We start from the raw sequence: 18,431 nt of genomic DNA on the forward strand, positions 1-18,431 counted from the left end.
CGGACACGGGCATGGACACAGGCATGGACACGGGATGGACACGGGGATGGACACACGGACACGGGCATGGACACAGGCATGGACATGGGCATGGACACGGGGATGGACACGGGGATGGACACACAGACACGGGGATGGACACACGGACACGGGCATGGACACGGACATGGACATGGGCATGGACACGGGGATGGACACGGGGATGGACACACAGACACGGGGATGGACACACGGACACGGGCATGGACACAGGCATGGACACGGGATGGACACGGGGATGGACACGGGGATGGACACGGGGATGGACACACAGACACGGGGATGGACAGATGGACACGGGGATGGACACACAGACACGGGGATGGACACACAGACACGGGGATGGACAGATGGACACGGGGATGGACACGGACATGGGCATGGACACGGGGATGGACACACAGACATAGGGATGGACATGGGGACACGGGGATGGACACATGGATGGACGCACGGACACGGGGATGGACACACAGACATGGGGATGGACATGGGGACATGGGGATGGACACAGGTGTGGACATGGGTATGGACACAGGGACGGACACATGGACATGGGCATGGACACACGGACATGGGGATGGACAGATGGACATGGGAATGGACACATGGATGGACACATGGACAGACATGGGAACGGACAGATGGACAGACACAGGGATGGACACAGGGACACGGGGTGGACGGATGGACAGGGGGATGGGCACGGGGACATGGGGGGGAGATGGACATGGGGGGACACGGAGGGATAGCGGATGGACAGATGGACACAGGGTTGGGGGATGGACAGAGGGACATGGAGGGACACGGAGGGACCGAGGGATGGACAGATGGACACAGGGCTGGGGGATGGACAGATGGACATGGAGGGACACGGAGGGATAGTGGATGGACAGATGGACAGAGGGCTGGGGGATGGACAGAGGGACACTGGGGGACACGGAGGGATAGTGGATGGACAGATGGACAGAGGGCTGGGGGACGGAGGGATGGGGGACACGAAGGGACGGACAGGCCGCCAGCCGGATGGACACACGGACAGATGAAGGGTGGATGGACAGACGGAGGAAAAGGGAGGATGGTCGGACACCGGGAAGGACGGATGGGGATGGACAGACGGACAGAGGGACGGCAAAGGGATGGACAGAGGGACAGCAAGGGGGGGGAGAGAGGACGGACAGACGGACGGACGGACGGACGGATGGACACGGAAAGGAGGGCACGGCGATGGCCGGGATGGGGATGGCGGCGGGAGGCGATGGATGGACACACGGACACAGGGACGGACACAGGGACGGACGGGCGGACGGACGGACAGAGGGGGGCGCAGGGCTCCCCTCCCCCGCACTCCTGAGCCCCTCGGGGGGGGGTCGGGCCCCCCCCGCCCCTCCCCCCCCGGCCCTGGAGGGAGAGAAGAGACGGCGCTGGGGGAGGGGCGGCCCGGGGGGAGGGGCTGCGGGGGGGGCCCCGCTCGGGCCCGCGGCGTCACCTGCAAAGGAAAGAGGCGCCCCCGCCCCGCCCCCACCCCGCGCCCCCCAACCGGCCCCGCCCCCACGGCACCGGCACCGGCACCGACCCCGACCCCACGGCACCGACACCGGCACCGGCACCACGGCACCGACACCACGGCACCGACAGCGGAACCGGCACCGACACCGGCACCGACCCCACGGCACCGGCACCGGCAGCGGCTGGGACCTGCGAGGGCGGGGGCGGGAGAGAGTGAGTGTGAGTGTGAGCGTGAAAGCGTGAGTGTGAGAGTGTGAGTGTGAGTGTGAGTGTGAGAGTGTGAGTGTGAGAGTGTGTGTATGAATGTGAGTGTGTGAGTGTGTGAGTGTGTGTGTGAGTGTGAGAGTGTGTGTATGAATGTGAGTGTGTGTGTGTGAGAGTGTGAGTGTGAGAGTGTGTGTGAGTGTGTGTGTGAATGAATGTGAGAGTGTGTGTGTGAATGTGAGTGTGTGTGTGTGAATGTGAGTGTGAGTGTGTGAGTGTGTGTGTGAGTGTGAGTGTGAGTGTGAGTGTGAGTGTGTGTGTGAATGTGAGTGTGAGTGTGAGAGTGTGAGTGTGAGTGTGAGTGTGAGTGTGTGTGTGAATGTGAGTGTGAGTGTGAGAGTGTGAGTGTGAGTGTGAGTGTGAGTGTGTGTGTGAGTGTGTGTGTGAGTGTGAGAGTGTGAGTGTGAGTGTGAGTGTGTGTGTGAATGTGAGTGTGAGTGTGAGAGTGTGAGTGTGAGTGTGAGTGTGTGTGTGAATGTGAGTGTGAGTGTGAGAGTGTGAGTGTGAGTGTGAGTGTGAGTGTGTGTGTGAGTGTGTGTGTGAGTGTGAGAGTGTGAGTGTGAGTGTGAGTGTGAGTGTGTGTGTGAATGTGAGTGTGAGTGTGAGAGTGTGAGTGTGAGTGTGAGTGTGAGTGTGTGTGTGAATGTGAGTGTGAGTGTGAGAGTGTGAGTGTGAGTGTGAGAGTGTGTGTATGAATGTGAGTGTGTGAGTGTGAGAGTGTGAGTGTGAGTGTGAGTGTGTGTGTGTGAGTGTGAGTGTGAGAGTGTGTGTGTGTGAGTGTGAGTGTGAGTGTGTGTGTGAATGTGAGTGTGAGTGTGTGAGTGTGTGTGTGAGTGTGAGTGTGAGTGTGTGTGTGAATGTGAGTGTGAGTGTGTGTGAGTGTGTGTGTGAGTGTGAGTGTGTGTGTGAGTGTGTGTGTGTGTGAGTGTGAGTGTGAGTGTGTGTGTGTGAGAGTGTGTGTGAATGTGAGTGTGTGTGTGAGTGTGTGTGAATGTGAGTGTGTGTGTGAGTGTGTGTGTGAGTGTGAGTGTGTGTGTGTGAGAGTGTGTGTGAATGTGAGTGTGTGTGTGAGTGTGTGTGTGAGTGTGAGTGTGTGAGTGTGTGTATGTGTGAACGTGTGAGTGTGTGTGTGACTTTGTGTGTGTGTGAGAATGTGAGTGTGAGAATGTGAGCGTGTGTGAGTGTGTGTGTGAATGTGAGTGTGAGAGTGTGAGTGGGAGCGAGTGTGTGAGAGTGTGAGCGTGTGTGTGTGTGTGACTGTGTGAGTGTGACTGTGTGAGTGTGAGTGTGTGACGGTGAATGTGAGAGTGTGAGTGTGAGTGTGTGAATGTGAGTGTGAGAGTGGGAGTGAGTGAGTGCGTGAGAGTGTGAATGTGAGCGTGTGTGAGTGTGACTGTGTGTGTGAGTGTGAGCGGGAGTGTGAGTGTGTGAGTGTGCGTGAGTGTGTGTGCGTGAGTGTGTGTGTGAGTGTGTGTGTGTGAGGTTGAGTGTGTGTGTGTGTCAGTGTGAGTGTCAGTGTGTGTGTCAGTGTGTCAATGTGTGTTCATAGGTGTGCCTAGGTGTGTCCCAGGTGTGCCCAGGTGTGCCCCAGGTGTGCCCGGTGTGCTCTGCCAGTCTCTGGGTGTGTCCCGCGCGTGTCCGGGTGTGTTGGGTGTGCCCCGCCCGCCGCCCCTAGGGTGGGCTCAGCCTGTGAGGAGCGGGCTGGGCGTGTCCCGAGTGTGTCCAGGTGTGTCTGGCACGCTTGGCTCGCACACCTGGCGTGGGGTTGGGGTGCACAACCTGTGCCCAGTGCGCTCTGAACACTCACGGGTGTGCTCTGAACACACACAGGTGTGCTGTGAACACACACAGGTGTGCTGTGAACACACACAGGTGTGCTCTGAACACCCACGGGTGTGCTCTGAACATGCACAGGTGTGCTCCCTGTGCTCTGAACACACACAGGTGTGCTGTGAACACGCACACAGGTGTGCTCTGAACACGCACAGGTATGCTCTGGACACGCACAGGTGTGCTCTGGACAGGCACAGGTGTGCTCTGGAAACACACAGATGTGCCCAGTGTGCTCTGAACACACACAGGTGTGCTCTGAACACACACAGGTGTGCTCTGGACAGGCACAGGTGTGCTCTGAACACACACAGGTGTGCTCTGAACACACACAGGTGTGCTCTGGACAGGCACAGGTGTGCTCTGAACACACACAGGTGTGCTCAGTGTGCTCTGAACATGTGCAGGTGTGCTCTGAACACACACAGGTGTGCTCTGAACACCCACGGGTGTGCTCTGAACATGCACAGGTGTGCTCAGTGTGCTCTGAACATGTGCAGGTGTGCTCTGAACACCCACGGGTGTGCTGTGAACACGCACACAGGTGTGCTCTGGACAGGCACACAGGTGTGCTCTGAACATGCACAGGTGTGCTCTGGACAGGCACAGGTGTGCTCTGGAAACACACAGATGTGCCCAGTGTGCTCTGAACACACACAGGTGTGCTCTGAACACACACAGGTGTGCTCGGTGTGCTCTGAACATGTGCAGGTGTGCTCTGAACACACACAGGTGTGCTCTGGAAACACACAGATGTGCCCAGTGTGCTCTGAACACACACAGGTGTGCTCTGAACACACACAGGTGTGCTCTGGACAGGCACAGGTGTGCTCTGAACACACACAGGTGTGCTCAGTGTGCTCTGAACATGTGCAGGTGTGCTCTTAACACACACAGGTGTGCTCTGGACACGCACAGGTGTGCTCCGTGTGCTCTGAACAGGCACACAGGTGTGCTCTGAACACACACAGGTGTGCTCGGTGTGCTCTGGACACGCACAGGTGTGCTCCCTGTGCTCTGAACACGCACACAGGTGTGCTCTGAACACGCACAGGTGTGCTCTGGACACGCACAGGTGTGCTCCGTGTGCTCTGGACAGGCACAGGTGTGCTCTGGACACGCACAGGTGTGCTCCGTGTGCTCTGGACACACACAGGTGTGCTCTGAACATGCACAGGTGTGCTCCCTGTGCTCTGAACACACACAGGTGTGCTCCCTGTGCTCTGAACACGCACACAGGTGTGCTCTGGACACACACAGGTGTGCTCAGTGTGCTCTGAACATGCACACAGGTGTGCTCTGAACACACACAGGTGTGCTCAGTGTGCTCTGAACACACACAGGTGTGCTCTGGACACACACAGGTGTGCTCTGAACACGCACAGGTGTGCTCTGAACACGCACACAGGTGTGCTCAGCCCGCACCACGCCGCCCTCCAGGTGTGCATTCAGTGTGCAAGGTGTGTGCCAGGTGTGTCTGAGCCTGTCCAGGTGTGTTCAGAGGGTGCCCAGGTGTTCAGCGTGTCCTCAGCACACCCAGGTGAGTGCAACCCGCTCCGCCCCCCACTCCAGGTGCGTGTTCAGCGTGGCCCGAGCGTGCCCGGGTGGTTGACACACCCCCTGCCAGGTGTGCCTTCGGCAGCTACAGGTGTGTCACGCTGTGCCAGGTGTGCCCTCGGCAGGTACAGGTGTGTCACACTGCGCCAGGTGTGCCCCCAGCCAGGTGTGCCCTCGGCAGTTACAGGTGTGCCACGCTGTGCCAGGTGTGCCCTCGGCAGGCACAGGTGTGTCACGCTGTGCCAGGTGTACCCTCAGCAGCTACAGGTGTGTCACTGCCCACCAGGTGTGCCCCTCGGCAGGTACAGGTGTGTCACTGCCCACCAGGTGTGCCCTCAGCAGGTACAGGTGTGTCACGCTGTGCCAGGTGTGCCCTCGGCAGGTACAGGTGTGTCACCCTGTGCCAGGTGTGCCCCTGGCAGCTACAGGTGTGTCGCTGCCAGCCAGGTGTGCCCTCAGCAGGCACAGGTGTGTCACGCTGCGCCAGGTGTGCCCTCGGCAGGTACAGGTGTGTCACACTGTGCCAGGTGTGCCCCTGGCAGGTACAGGTGTGTCACACTGTGCCAGGTGTGCCCTCAGCAGGTACAGGTGTGTCACTGCCCACCAGGTGTGCCCCTGGCAGGTACAGGTGTGTCACACTGCGCCAGGTGTGCCCTCAGCAGGTACAGGTGTGTCACACTGTGCCAGGTGTGCCCCTGGCAGGTACAGGTGTGTCACTGCCCACCAGGTGTGCCCTCGGCAGGTACAGGTGTGTCACACTGTGCCAGGTGTGCCCCTGGCAGGTACAGGTGTGTCACTGCCCACCAGGTGTGCCCTCGGCAGGTACAGGTGTGTCACCCTGTGCCAGGTGTGCCCTCGGCAGCTACAGGTGTGTCACACTGTGCCAGGTGTGCCCTCAGCAGGTACAGGTGTGTCACCCTGTGCCAGGTGTGCCCTCAGCAGGTACAGGTGTGTCACACTGTGCCAGGTGTGCCCCTGGCAGGTACAGGTGTGTCACTGCCCACCAGGTGTGCCCTCGGCAGGTACAGGTGTGTCACTGCCCACCAGGTGTGCCCCTGGCAGCTACAGGTGTGTCACACTGCGCCAGGTGTGCCCTCAGCAGGTACAGGTGTGTCACTGCCCACCAGGTGTGCCCTCAGCAGGTACAGGTGTGTCACACTGTGCCAGGTGTGCCCTCAGCAGGTACAGGTGTGTCACTGCCCACCAGGTGTGCCCCTGGCAGGTACAGGTGTGTCACACTGCGCCAGGTGTGCCCTCAGCAGGTACAGGTGTGTCACACTGTGCCAAGTGTGCCCCTGGCAGGTACAGGTGTGTCACTGCCCACCAGGTGTGCCCTCGGCAGGTACAGGTGTGTCACCCTGTGCCAGGTGTGCCCTCGGCAGCTACAGGTGTGTCACACTGTGCCAGGTGTGCCCTCAGCAGGTACAGGTGTGTGCTGGGCATGTCCCGAGTGTGCACAGGTGTGTTCCACCCGCCCCAGGTGTGTGCTCAGCGTGCACAGGTGTGTGCTCGGCCCCCCCAGCCCCATGGGCTGGCACCAGCTCTGGTTCTGGGGTGGTTTTGGTGATTTTTTGATGTTGTTTTGGTGTTGTTTTGGTGTTGTTTTGGTGTGGTTTTGGTGTTGTTTTGTTGTTGTGTTGGTGTGGTTCTGGTGTTGTTTTGGTGTTGTTTTGGTGTTGCTTTGGTGTGGTTTTGGTGTTATTTTGGTGGTGTTCTGGTGTTATTTTGGTGCTGTTTTGGTGCTGTTTTGGCATGTTTTTGGCATGGTTCCGGTGTGGTTTTGCCGTGTCGGTGCCGTGTCGGTGCCCTGTTGGTGCCGTGCTGCTGTGCCCGGTGCGTGTCCCGGGGCCGGTGCCGTGTCCAGCCCTGTCTGGCCGTGTCCGGCCCGGTCCCGGCCGTTCCCTCGGGCGGCTCCGGCGGCGGCTGCAAAGCAAAGGGGGGGGAGGGGCCGGGGGGGTTTTGGGGGTCCCGCGACGGCGCCTGGGGAGAGACGGGGTCACCCCAACCCCCCCGGGCCCCCCAGGTCAGACAGAGCCCCCCAACAGCCCCAAGGGGGGGGCGGCCCCCCCAGAGGGACGGACACGGGGGGGTCCAAAATTGGGGACGGGAGGGTCACGCCCCGGCTGGGGGGGACAAACACCACACGGGGGGACCCCGAGGGGGGCACAGCCCCCCCAGACACCTGGGGGCTCCCCGAGGCCCCGGGCCCCGCCCCCCTCCCCAATCCCATCCCCCTCCCCCCCCAGGTGTCCGGGTGCCCCCAGGGCCCCCAGGGTTGGGGGGTTGGGGGTCCCTGGGGTGCTCTGGGGTCCCTGTAGGTGCCGTGGGGTGGGACATGGGCGGCGCTGTGGGGTCCCCATGGGGTTCCGCTGTGGGGCGGGACTCCCCGGGTGCACCTCTGGGTGCTATGGGGTGCTGTGGGGCTGGGGGGGACGCTGTGGGGCAGAGCTGGGGGGCAGAGCTGGGGGGCAGAGCTGGGGGACGCAGTCCTTCAGCACCTTGGGGGTGCTGAGCTGGGGGCGCTGTGGGGCAGCGCCGTGGGGCAGGACAGCAGCCATGGGGCAGAGCTGGGGGGCAGCACTCGCTGTAGGGGACGCACGGCACCTCCAGGTACTTGTGGGTGCCGGGATGGGGCTGCTGTGGGGCAGAGCTGTGGGGCAGAGCTGTGGGGCAGGGCTGTGGGGCAGGGCTGTGGGGCAGGACAGCGCAGGGCTATGGGGCAGGACACCACAGGGCTGTGGGGCTGAGCTGTGGGGCTGAGCTGTGGGGCAGAGCTGTGGGGCAGGACAGCGCAGGGCTGTGGGGCAGAGCTGTGGGGCTGAGCTGTGGGGCTGAGCTGTGGGGCAGGGCTGTGGGGCAGGACAGCACAGGGCTATGGGGCAGAGCTGTGGGGCAGAGCTGTGGGGCTGAGCTGTGGGGCAGAGCTGTGGGGCAGGACAGCACAGGGCTGTGGGGCAGAGCTGTGGGGCAGAGCTGTGGGGCAGGACAGCGCAGGGCTGTGGGGCTGAGCTGTGGGGCAGGGCCGTGGCTGTATGGGGCAGGCTCGGTGGGGCAGGGCCGTGGGGCAGCACTCACTGTAGGGCACGCAGTCGTACTGCACCTCCAGGTATTTGTAGGTGCCGGGACAGGGGTCGGGGAAGGCGTCGGAGCCGGCGACCACCACGCACTGAGTGCGGTTATTGCACCTGCGGGGACACGGGGGGACACGTCAGGGACGTGGGGGACACGGGGGGCATGGGGGGACATGGGGGGGACACATCAGGGACATGGGGGGACATGGGGGGGGACACATCAGGGACATGGGGGGACACGGGGGACATGGGGGGGGACACGTCAGGGACATGGGGGGACCACGGGGGACACGGGGGGGACACGGGGGACACAGGGGGACATGGGGAACATGTGGGACACGTCAGGGACATGGGGGGACACGGGGGGACACGGGGGGATATGGGACATGAGGAGATGTGGGGGGACACAGGACACGAAGGGACACAGGGGAACATAGGGGGACAGCAGGACATGGGGACAAGGGGACAGCAGGGACATGGGGACATGGGGACAGCAGGGACATGGGGACACCGAGGAGCTGGGACACGGTGCCAGAGGGGGACAGCAGCAACAGGGGGGCCGTGGGGACACGGGGCTGGGGACAGGGAGGGACAAGGGCCAGCAGGACAGTGGGACAGGGGCCACAGGACAGGGGACACAGGACAGTGGGGACAGTGGCCACAGGACAGTGGGACAGGGGCCACAGGACAGGGGCCACAGGACAGGGGACACAGGACAGTGGGACAGGGGACACAGGACAATGGGGACAGGGGACACAGGACAGGGGACACAGGACAGGGGCCAGCAGGGGCAGGAGGGACAGCGAGGACACGGGGGGGGGGGGCAGGGCGCAGGTGTGGCCCCGGCATTTGGGGACACGGGACTCAGGTGTCCCCTGGGGGGCCAGCGCGCGCCGTGGGGACACGGGGACGTCCCTGAGCTGTGCCACCCCCGTGTTGTCCCCACGCTGTCCCCAGGGCCACCCACCCCACTTGTCCCACACCCTCAGTGTCCCCCCTTGTGCCACCCCACGTGTCCCCGTGTCCTGCCCGTCCCCAGGTGCCCCCCGCGTCACCCACGGGGCCACGTCCCCTCCATGTCCCCAAGTCCCCAGCGGGTCCCCACCCCCCAATGTCCCACCCTCCTGAGCGCCTGCACAGCTCCAGCCCGTCCCCATGTCCCCAAGGTGTCCTCAAGGTGTCCTCAAGGTGTCCCCAAGGTGTCCCCAGGTGTCCCCGGGTGTCCCAAGGTGTCCCCAAGGTGTCCCCAAGGTGTCCCAGGTGTCCCCGGGTGTCCCCAAGGTGTCCCAAGGGTGTCCCCAGGGTGTCCCCAGGGTGTCCCCAGGGTGTCCCCAGGGGTGTCCCAAGGTGTCCCCAGGGTGTCCCCAAGGTGTCCCCAGGGTGTCCCCAAGGTGTCCCAAGGGGTGTCCCCAGGGTGTCCCCAGGGTGTCCCCAGGTGTCCCCAGGTGTCCCCAGGGTGTCCCCTTCCTGTCCCTCTGTCCCCGTGTCCCACTCCCAGTGCTGTGTCCCCCATCGCCCATCTGTCCCCATGTCCCCAACCTCCTACACCTTCCCAGTGTCCCCCCAGCGCCCCCAGTGCCCCCCCAGTACCCCCAGTGCCCCCAGTACTCCCAGTGTCCCCAATGTCCCCAGTGCCCCCAGTACTCCCAGTGTCCCCAATGTCCCCAGTACCCCCAGTACCCCCAGTGTCCCCAATGTCCCCCAGTGTCCTCAGTACCCCAGTGCCTTCGGTGTCCCCAGCGCCCTCCCAGTACCCCCAGTATCCCCAGTGCCCCCAGTACCCCCAGTGCCCTCCCAGTGCCCCCAATGTCCCCAGTACCCCCCAGTACCCCCAGTGTCCCCCCAGCGCCCCCAGTGCCCCCCCAGTACCCCCAGTGCCCCCAGTACTCCCAGTGTCCCCAATGTCCCCAGTGTCCTCAGTACCCCAGTGCCTTCAGTGTCCCCAGTGCCCTCCCAGTACCCCCAGTACCCCCAGTGCCCCCAGTGCCCTCCCAGTACCCCCAGTGCCCCCAGTACTCCCAGTACCCCCAGTACCCCCAGTGCCCCCAGTACCCCCAGTACCCCCAGTGCCCCCAGTACCCCCAGTGCCCCCAGTGCCCTCCCAGTACCCCCAGTGTCCCCAGTGCCCCCAGTGTCACCTCTGGGCCATGATGGGGTGTGCCTGGGGCAGGTAGCACTGCACGTTCGCCATCTGCCCAGTGCCCCCAGTGCCCCCAGTACCCCCAGTACTCCCAGTACCCCCAGTACCCCCAGTGCCCCCAGTGCCCCCCCAGTGCCCCCAGTGTCACCTCTGGGCCATGATGGGGTGTGCCTGGGGCAGGTAGCACTGCACGTTCGCCATCTGCCCGGGGTCGGCGTCGCAGATTTTGTCGTCGGTCCGGCCGTAGTTGGCATCGGCCACCAGCACCACGTCGCTGCCGGGGCAGCGGCAGCTCCAGCGGGTACCCCTCGCACGCCAGCTCCCGGCGCGCCAGCCCGAACGGGAGCGCGCCCCGGATCAGCCCTGGAACCCCAAAACGGGGTCAGGGAACCCCAAAATGGGGTCAGGGAACCCCAAACCCCCGGGGTACCCCAAACCCCGCAGCCCCAGCGGGTACCCCTCGCACAGCAGATCCCACAGCCAGCCCGAACGGGAGCGCGCCCCGGATCAGCCCTGGAACCCCAAAACGGGGTCAGGGAACCCCAAAATGGGGTCAGGGAACCCCAAAACACCCGGGGTACCCCAAACCCCGCAGCCCCAGCGGGTACCCCTCGCACAGCAGATCCCACAGCCAGCCCGAACGGGAGCGCGCCCCGGATCAGCCCTGGAACCCCAAAATGGGGTCAGGGAGCCCCAAAATGGGGTCAGGGAACTCTTAAAGGGCCAGGGAACCCCAAAACGGGGTCGGGAAACCCCGAACGGGGTCAGGGAACCCCAAATGGGGTCAGGGAACCCCAAAACACCCGGGGTACCCCAAACCCCGCAGCCCCAGCGGGTACCCCTCGCACAGCAGATCCCACAGCCAGCCCGAACGGGAGCGCGCCCGGATCAGCCTGGAACCCCAAAACGGGATCAGGGAACCCCAAACCAGCCGGGGTACCCCAATCCCTCCCACAGCAGATCCCGCTGCGCCAGACCCAGTGGGAGCGCCCCCGGATCAGCCCTGGGGTCAGGGAACCCCAAAACGGGTCAGGGAACCCCAAAATGGGGTCAGGGAACTCCTAAAGGGGTCAGGGAGCCCCAAAACGGGGTCAGGGAACCCCAAAACAGCCGGGGTACCCCAATCCCTCCCACCCAGGGGTGCCCCTCACACACCGGCTCCCGGCGCACCAGCCCCAACGAGAGCGACCCCGGATCAGCCCTGGGGTCAGGGAACCCCAAAACGGGGTCAGGGAACGCCAAAACGGGGTCAGGGAACTCCTAAAGGGGTCCGGGAACCCCAAAACGGGGTCAGGAACCCCAAACAGGGTCAGAGAACCCCAAAACGGGGTCAGGGAACCCCAAATGGGGTCAGGGAACCCCAAAACACCCGGGATACCCCAAACCCGCAGCTCCAGCGGGTACCCCTCGCACAGCAGATCCCACAGCCAGCCCGAACGGGAGCGCACCCCGGATCAGCCCTGGAACCCCAAATGGGGTCAGGGAACCCCAAAATGGGGTCAGAGAACCCCCAAGTGGGGTCAGGGAACTCCTAAAGGGGTCAGGAACCCCAAAACAGGGTCAGGGAACCCCAAAAGGGGTCAGGGAACCCCAAAAGGGGGGGTACCCCCACCCCTCTCCCCCCAGCGCCGGGGGTGCCCCCACACCGGATCCCAATGGGCCGGGACAAAGGGGGGCCCCAAACCAGCCTGGGGGGCGTCAGCGGACCCCAAACGGGGTCAGGGAGCCCCAAACGGGGCCAACGAACCCCAAACGGGGTCAGCGAACCCCAAACGGGGCCCTGCACCCCCAAAGGGGGTCAGGGAGCCCCAGATGGGGCCCTGCACCCCCAAACGGGGCCAGGGAGCCCCAAAGGGGGTCAGCGAACCCCAAACGGGGCCAACGAAACCCAAACGGGGTCAGCGAACCCCAAACGGGGCCAACGAACCCCCAAACGGGGTCAGCGAACCCCAAACAGGGTCAGGGAGCCCCAAACGGGGCCCTGCACCCCCAAGCGGGGTCCCCCAGCCCCACCTCTGTGCCCTGCTCAGCCCTGGGGGCACCGGGGCCACCTGGGTCCCGAACCCCAAATCAGGGACCTGGGCACCCCCCGGCCCTGCAGCCCCCAGCCCCAAATCCCACCACCTGGGATCCCCAATCCCGGACATTTGGGAGCCCAATCCCAAAGTCCTGAGACCCCCCCGAGCTGACACACCCCGGACCCCAAAACCTGGGGTTTCCTCAATCCCGAACACCCGGGTCCTCTCAGACACCTGGGACCCCAAAACCTGGACAAGAGGGATCCCCAATGGATGTTTGGGGACCCCAAAATCCCGGATCCCCCCAGTCCCCCGACACCCGGGTCCCCCCTGAGCCCGACACTTGGGACCCCCCAATCCGACACCTGGGACCCCAAAATCCCGGATCCCCCCAGCCCCTGACTCCCGGCTCCCCCCAGTCCTGGACACCTGGATCCCCCCGATCCCAAACACCTGGGACCCCAAAATCAGGGGGTCCCCAATCCCTGACAATGAGGACCCCCAATCCTGGACTTTTGGGATCCCCCAGCCCCTGACACCGGGATCCCACCAAGCCTGCACAGCTGGGACACCCAAATCCTGCACACCTGGATCCCAAATCCTGCACACCTGGATCCCAAATCCGGCACAGCTGGGACACCCAAATCCAAACACCTGGATCCCAAATCCTGCACAGCTGGGACACCCAAATCCTGCACACTCCGATCCCAAATCCTGCACACCCGGGACACCCAAATCCCAAACACCTGGATCCCAAATCCTGCACACCCGGATCCCAAATCCTGCACACCTGGGACACCCAAATCCCAAACACCCGGATCCCAAATCCCAAACACCTGGATCCCAAATCCTGCACACCCGGATCCCAAATCCTGCACACCTGGGACACCCAAATCCTGCACACCTGGATGCCAAATCCTGCACACCTGGATCCCAAATCCCAAACACCTGGATCCCAAATCCTGCACACCCGGATCCCAAATCCTGCACACCCGGATCCCCTGATCCCAAACACCGGGACACCCAATCCCAAACACCCGGGACACCCAATCCTGCACACCCGGATCCCAAATCCTGCGCACCCCAGTCGCAAATCCTGCACAGCCGGATCCCAAATCCTGCACACCTGGGACACCAAATCCCGAACAGCTGGATCTCCTGATCCCAAACACCCAGACCCCAAATCCTGCACACCCGGATCCCCAATCCTGCACACCTGGATCCCGATCCCAAACACCCTGATCCCAAATGCTGCACACCCGGATCCCCTGATCCCAAACACCCTGATCCCAAATCCCAAACACCTGATCCCCTGATCCCAAACACCCTGATCCCAAATCCCAAACACCCGGATCCCAAATCCCAAACACCCGGATCCCCAATCCTGCACACCCGGATCCCCAATCCTGCACACCCGGATCCCAAATCCCAAACACCCTGATCCCAAATCCTGCACACCCGGATCCCAAATCCTGCACACCCGGATCCCCTGATCCCAAACACCCTGATCCCAAATCCTGCACACCCGGATCCCAAATCCTGCACACCCGGATCCCCTGATCCCAAACACCCTGATCCCAAATCCCAAACACCCGGATCCCAAATCCTGCACACCCGGATCCCCAATCCTGCACACCCGGATCCCCTGATCCCAAACACCCTGATCCCAAATCCCAAACACCCGGATCCCAAATCCCAAACACCCGGATCCCCAATCCTGCACACCCGGATCCCCTGATCCCAAACACCCTGATCCCAAATCCCAAACACCCTGATCCCCAATCCTGCACACCCGGATCCCCGATCCCAAACACCTGCCCCCCCAGCTGACACACCTGCGTTCCCCCAATCCCAAACACCTGGGACCCCAAAATCCAGCGGCTCCCAATCCCAAACACCTGGGACCCCAAAATCCAGGGGCTCCCAATCCCAAACACCTGGGACCCCCAAAATCCAGGGTGTCCCCCCATCCCAAACACCTGGGACCCCAAAATCCAGAGGCCCCCAATCCCAAACACCTGGGACCCCAAAATCCAGGGTGTCCCCCCATCCCGCACACCTGGGACCCCAAAATACAGCGTCTCCCAATCCCAAACACCCGGGACCCCAAAATCCAGGGTGTCCCCAATCCCGAACACCTGGGATCCCAAAATCCAGAGGCTCCCAATCCCAAACACCTGGGACCCCAAAATCCAGAGGCTCCCCCAATCCCAAACACCTGGGACCCCAAAATCCAGGGTGTCCCCAATCCCAAACACCTGGATCCCAAAATCCAGAGGCTCCCAATCCCAAACACCTGGGACCCCCAAAATCAGGGGTGTCCCAATCCCTGACAATGGAGACCCCGATCCCAAAATCCGGGCTGCCCCCAACCCCAGATCCCGGATCCCCCAAAACCCGGGGTCTCCCTTTCTCCAAGGCACCAGGATCTCCCCGATCCCAGATCCTGGGTCACCCCCAAATCCGGGCTGCCCCCAATCCCGGATCCTGGGTCACCCCCAAATCCGGGATCCCCCCGATCCCAGATCCCGGGTCCCCAAAAATCGGTGTCCCCCCCAATCCCGGCTCCTGGGTCACCCCCAAATCCGGGATCCCCCCATCCCAGATTCTTCGGTCATCCCAAATCTGGGATCTCCCCGATCCTGGATCCTGGGTCACCCCCAAATCCGGGATGTCCCTAATCCCAGATCCCAGGTCCCAAAAATCGGTGGCCCCCCAATCCCAGATCCCAAATCCCCCAAATCCCCCAAATCCGGGATCTCCCCCATTCCCAGGGCCCCCCCGGGATCCCCGAACCGGCACCTCCCGAATCCCTGATCCCGGACTTCGGGGCATTCCCAGATCCCAGATCCCTGATCCGGAATTTGGGGCGTTCCCAGATCCCCGAACCCGGCACCTCCCGGATCCCGGACTTTGGGGCGTTCCCAGATCCGGATCCCTGATCCCGGACTTTGGGGCGTTCCCAGATCCCCCGAACCCAGGCACCTCCCGGATCCCGGACTTTGGGGCGTTCCCAGATCCCGGATCCCGATCCCGGACTTTGGGGCGTTCCCAGATCCCCGAACCCGGCACCTCCCGGATCCCGGACTTTGGGGCGTTCCCAGATCCCGGATCCCCGATCCCGGACTTTGGGGCGTTCCCAGATCCCCGAACCCGGCACCTCCCGGATCCCGGATCCCCCCCGATCCCCGATCCCGGACTTTGGGGCGTTCCCGGCTCCCGGAGCTCCCCTCAATCGGCTCCGGGCGGGCACCGCTCGATCCCCGGGCGAGCTTTGCACGGCCCTGGCACCGCCCGCGGCCCCCATTGCACCCCCTTGCACACTCATTGCACACTCATTGCACACCCGGGGGCTGAGCCAGCCTTGCACCCCCATTGCACCCCCATTGCACCCCATTGCACACCCATTGCACACCCTTACACTCCCTTTTACACAGCCCTTACACACCCATTACACACCCATTGCACACCCCTTACACAGCCCTTGCACACCCCTTGCACACCCCTTACACACCCCTGGGATGCTGCACCAGCCTTGCACAAGCCTTACACAATCCTAGCCCGTGCCTTTCACACCCCTTACACACCCCTTACACACCCCTCACACACCCCTGGGGTGCAGCCCAGCCCCTGCTCAAACACTACTCAACCCTTGCACACCCTTACACACCCCTGGGGTGCTGTGCAAGCCTTGCACAAGCCTTACACAATCCTTGCACGCCCCTGGGGTCTTGCAGAGACCTCACACCGCCCTTGCAACACCCGTTGCACACCCGTGGGGTGCAGCCCAGCCCTGCTGAAACACTCCTCAACCCTTACACACCCCGCACACACCCCTTGCACAAGCACTTGTCCAGCCCTGCGGTGCTCCGCATCCCTTGCACGCCCCTTGCACCAACATTAGACGGACACGCGTCCCTTGCACACCCCCGTGAGCCCCGACCTTACCCGGCCCTTGCACACCCCTTACACAATCCCTGCACCCCCTTTGCACAATCCAGGCCGCCTCGGGGGCATCGCACCCGCCTTGCACACCCCTTGCACAAGCACATGCCCCTCTGGGACGTGTCACAGCCCTCACACGCCCCTCGCACACCCGTGGCCATTTCTGGGTGTCACACCAGCCTTGCACACCCCTCGCACACCCAGGGCACCTCCGGGGTGTCACAAAGCCCTCGCACACCCCTTGCACAAGCCCAGGCACCGCTGGAACACGTCCCAGCCCCTCGCACACTCCTTGCACGCCCCTTGCACCCCTGGGGCGCCACATGAGCCATGAACGCCCCTCGCACGCCCCTCACACAAGCAGAGGCACCTCCGGGCTGTTTTACAAGCCTGGCCCACCCCGGGGTGTTTTGCACGCCCCTCGCACAGCCCTGTTGTGTCACACGCCCCTCGCACACCCTGGGGTGTCTCACGCCCCTCACACAAGCGCTTCCCAACCCTCGCACGCCCTTGGGCCCCCCGGCGGTGTCACACCGGGCCTCGCACGCCCCTCACACACCCCTGGGCACCTCTGGGGTGTCGCACACCCTTGGCACGCCCCTGGGCGATTTGCACACCCTTTGCACACCCCTGAGCACCTCCGGGGTGTCGCACCGCCCTCACACGCCCCTGGGGCGATTTGCACACCTCTTTGCATGCGCCTTTTCCTGGGGGTGTTGCACACCCTTTGCACACCCTTTGCACGCCCTGGGTTGATTTGCACATCCTTTGCACACCTCTACGGTGTCACACGCGCCTCGCACACCCTTTGCACACCCCTGGGGGGGTCACATGTCCCTCGCACACTCTTTGCACGCCGCTGGGGCGATTTGCACCCCCTTTGCACTCCTCTGGGGTGTCGCACGCACCTCACACACCCCTGGGTACATCAACAGTGTCGCACACCCTTTGCACACCCTTTGCACACCCTTTGCACACTCCGGGGTGATTTTCACACCCTTTGCACACCTCTGGGATGTTGCACGCCCCTCGCACACCCTCTGCACGCCCCTGAGGTGATTTGCACATGGTTTGCACGCCTCGGGAGTGTCACACGCCCCTCACACACCCTTTGCACACGCCTGGGGCGATTTGCACACCCTTTGCACACCCGTGGGATGTCACACGCCCCTCACACACTCTTTGCACACCCCTGGGCTGATTCGCACACCGTTCGCACGCCCCTGGGGTGATTCGTACACCCTTTGCACACCCCTGGGGTGATTTGCACACCCTTTTCACGCCTCTGGGTTGTCACACGCCCCTCGCACACTCTTTGCACACCCCTGGGGTGATTTGCACACCCTTTGCACTCCTCTGGGGTGTCGCACACCCCTCACACACCCCTGGGTACCTCAACAGTGTCGCACGCCCCTCACACACCCTTTGCACCCCCCGGGGGTGTCGCATGTCCCTTGCACGCCCTTTGCACGCCCCTGGGGTGATTTGCACGCCCTTGGCAGACTCCTGCGCACCCCTGGGGTGTCACACGCCCCTCGCACACCCTTCCCACACCCCTGGGGTGATTCACACACCCTTCCACACCCCTGGGGCGATTTGCACACCCTTTGCACACCCCTGGGGTGTCACACGCCGCTCACACGCCCCTGGGTACTTCAACAGTGTCGCACACCCCTCGCACACCCTTTGCACACCCCTGGGGTGATTTGCACCCCCTTTGCACAACCCCGGGCCCCTCTGGGATGTCGCACACCCCTTGCACGTGCCTGGGGTGATTCGCACACCCTCTGCACACCCCTGGGGGGGTCACACACCCCTCACACACCCTTTGCACGCCCCTGGGGTGTCACACGCCCCTCGCACAGCCCTGGGGTGATTTTCACTCCCTTTACACATCTCTGGGATGTTGCACGCCCCTCGCACACCCTCTGCACGCCCCTGAGGTGATTTGCACATGGTTTGCACGCCTCGGGAGTGTCACACGCCCCTCACACACCCTTTGCACACGCCTGGGGCGATTTGCACACCCTTTGCACACCCGTGGGATGTCACACGCCC

The 18,431-nt window shown here is 63.2% G+C and overlaps 2 protein-coding genes across 3 annotated transcripts in view; both read right to left on the minus strand.

The window, feature by feature from the left end:
- LOC125320882 (adhesion G protein-coupled receptor L1-like) overlaps nucleotides 1–15,735 on the minus strand; it is a gene marked incomplete at its 3' end in the record, with an annotated part of 44,920 nt that extends 29,185 nt beyond the window's left edge. Inside the window, 4 exon segments of the mRNA XM_048293299.1 lie at nucleotides 8,275–8,384; nucleotides 10,559–10,698; nucleotides 10,700–10,773; nucleotides 15,582–15,735. Of these exon segments, the coding sequence (XP_048149256.1) occupies nucleotides 8,275–8,384; nucleotides 10,559–10,698; nucleotides 10,700–10,773; nucleotides 15,582–15,735 (478 nt within the window).
- Nucleotides 3,359–6,476, minus strand: LOC125320883 (keratin-associated protein 9-1-like). Of its 2 annotated transcripts, none has more exons than XM_048293301.1 (2): nucleotides 5,839–6,476; nucleotides 3,359–5,734 (listed from the first exon to the last, which is right to left on the minus strand). In XM_048293301.1, exon 2 carries the CDS (start codon nucleotides 4,811–4,813, stop codon nucleotides 3,368–3,370), a length of 1,446 nt encoding a protein of 481 aa, XP_048149258.1. In that variant the 5' UTR covers nucleotides 4,814–5,734; nucleotides 5,839–6,476; the 3' UTR covers nucleotides 3,359–3,367. The 2 variants fall into 2 exon arrangements, with proteins under 2 accessions (XP_048149258.1, XP_048149257.1); XM_048293300.1 differs by having other exon boundaries at nucleotides 3,359–4,992; nucleotides 5,026–6,476.
- Nucleotides 15,736–18,431: the final 2,696 nt, after the last annotated feature.

Source organism: Corvus hawaiiensis, unplaced genomic scaffold (assembly GCF_020740725.1).
Source record: "Corvus hawaiiensis isolate bCorHaw1 unplaced genomic scaffold, bCorHaw1.pri.cur scaffold_255_ctg1, whole genome shotgun sequence".
NCBI lineage: Eukaryota > Metazoa > Chordata > Aves > Passeriformes > Corvidae > Corvus > Corvus hawaiiensis.

Bases quoted from the DNA above. Each gene is read 5' to 3' on its own strand.
- LOC125320883 (XM_048293301.1), bottom strand. From the start codon at position 4,813: ATGTTCAGAGCACACCTGTGTGTGTCCAGAGCACACGGAGCACACCTG.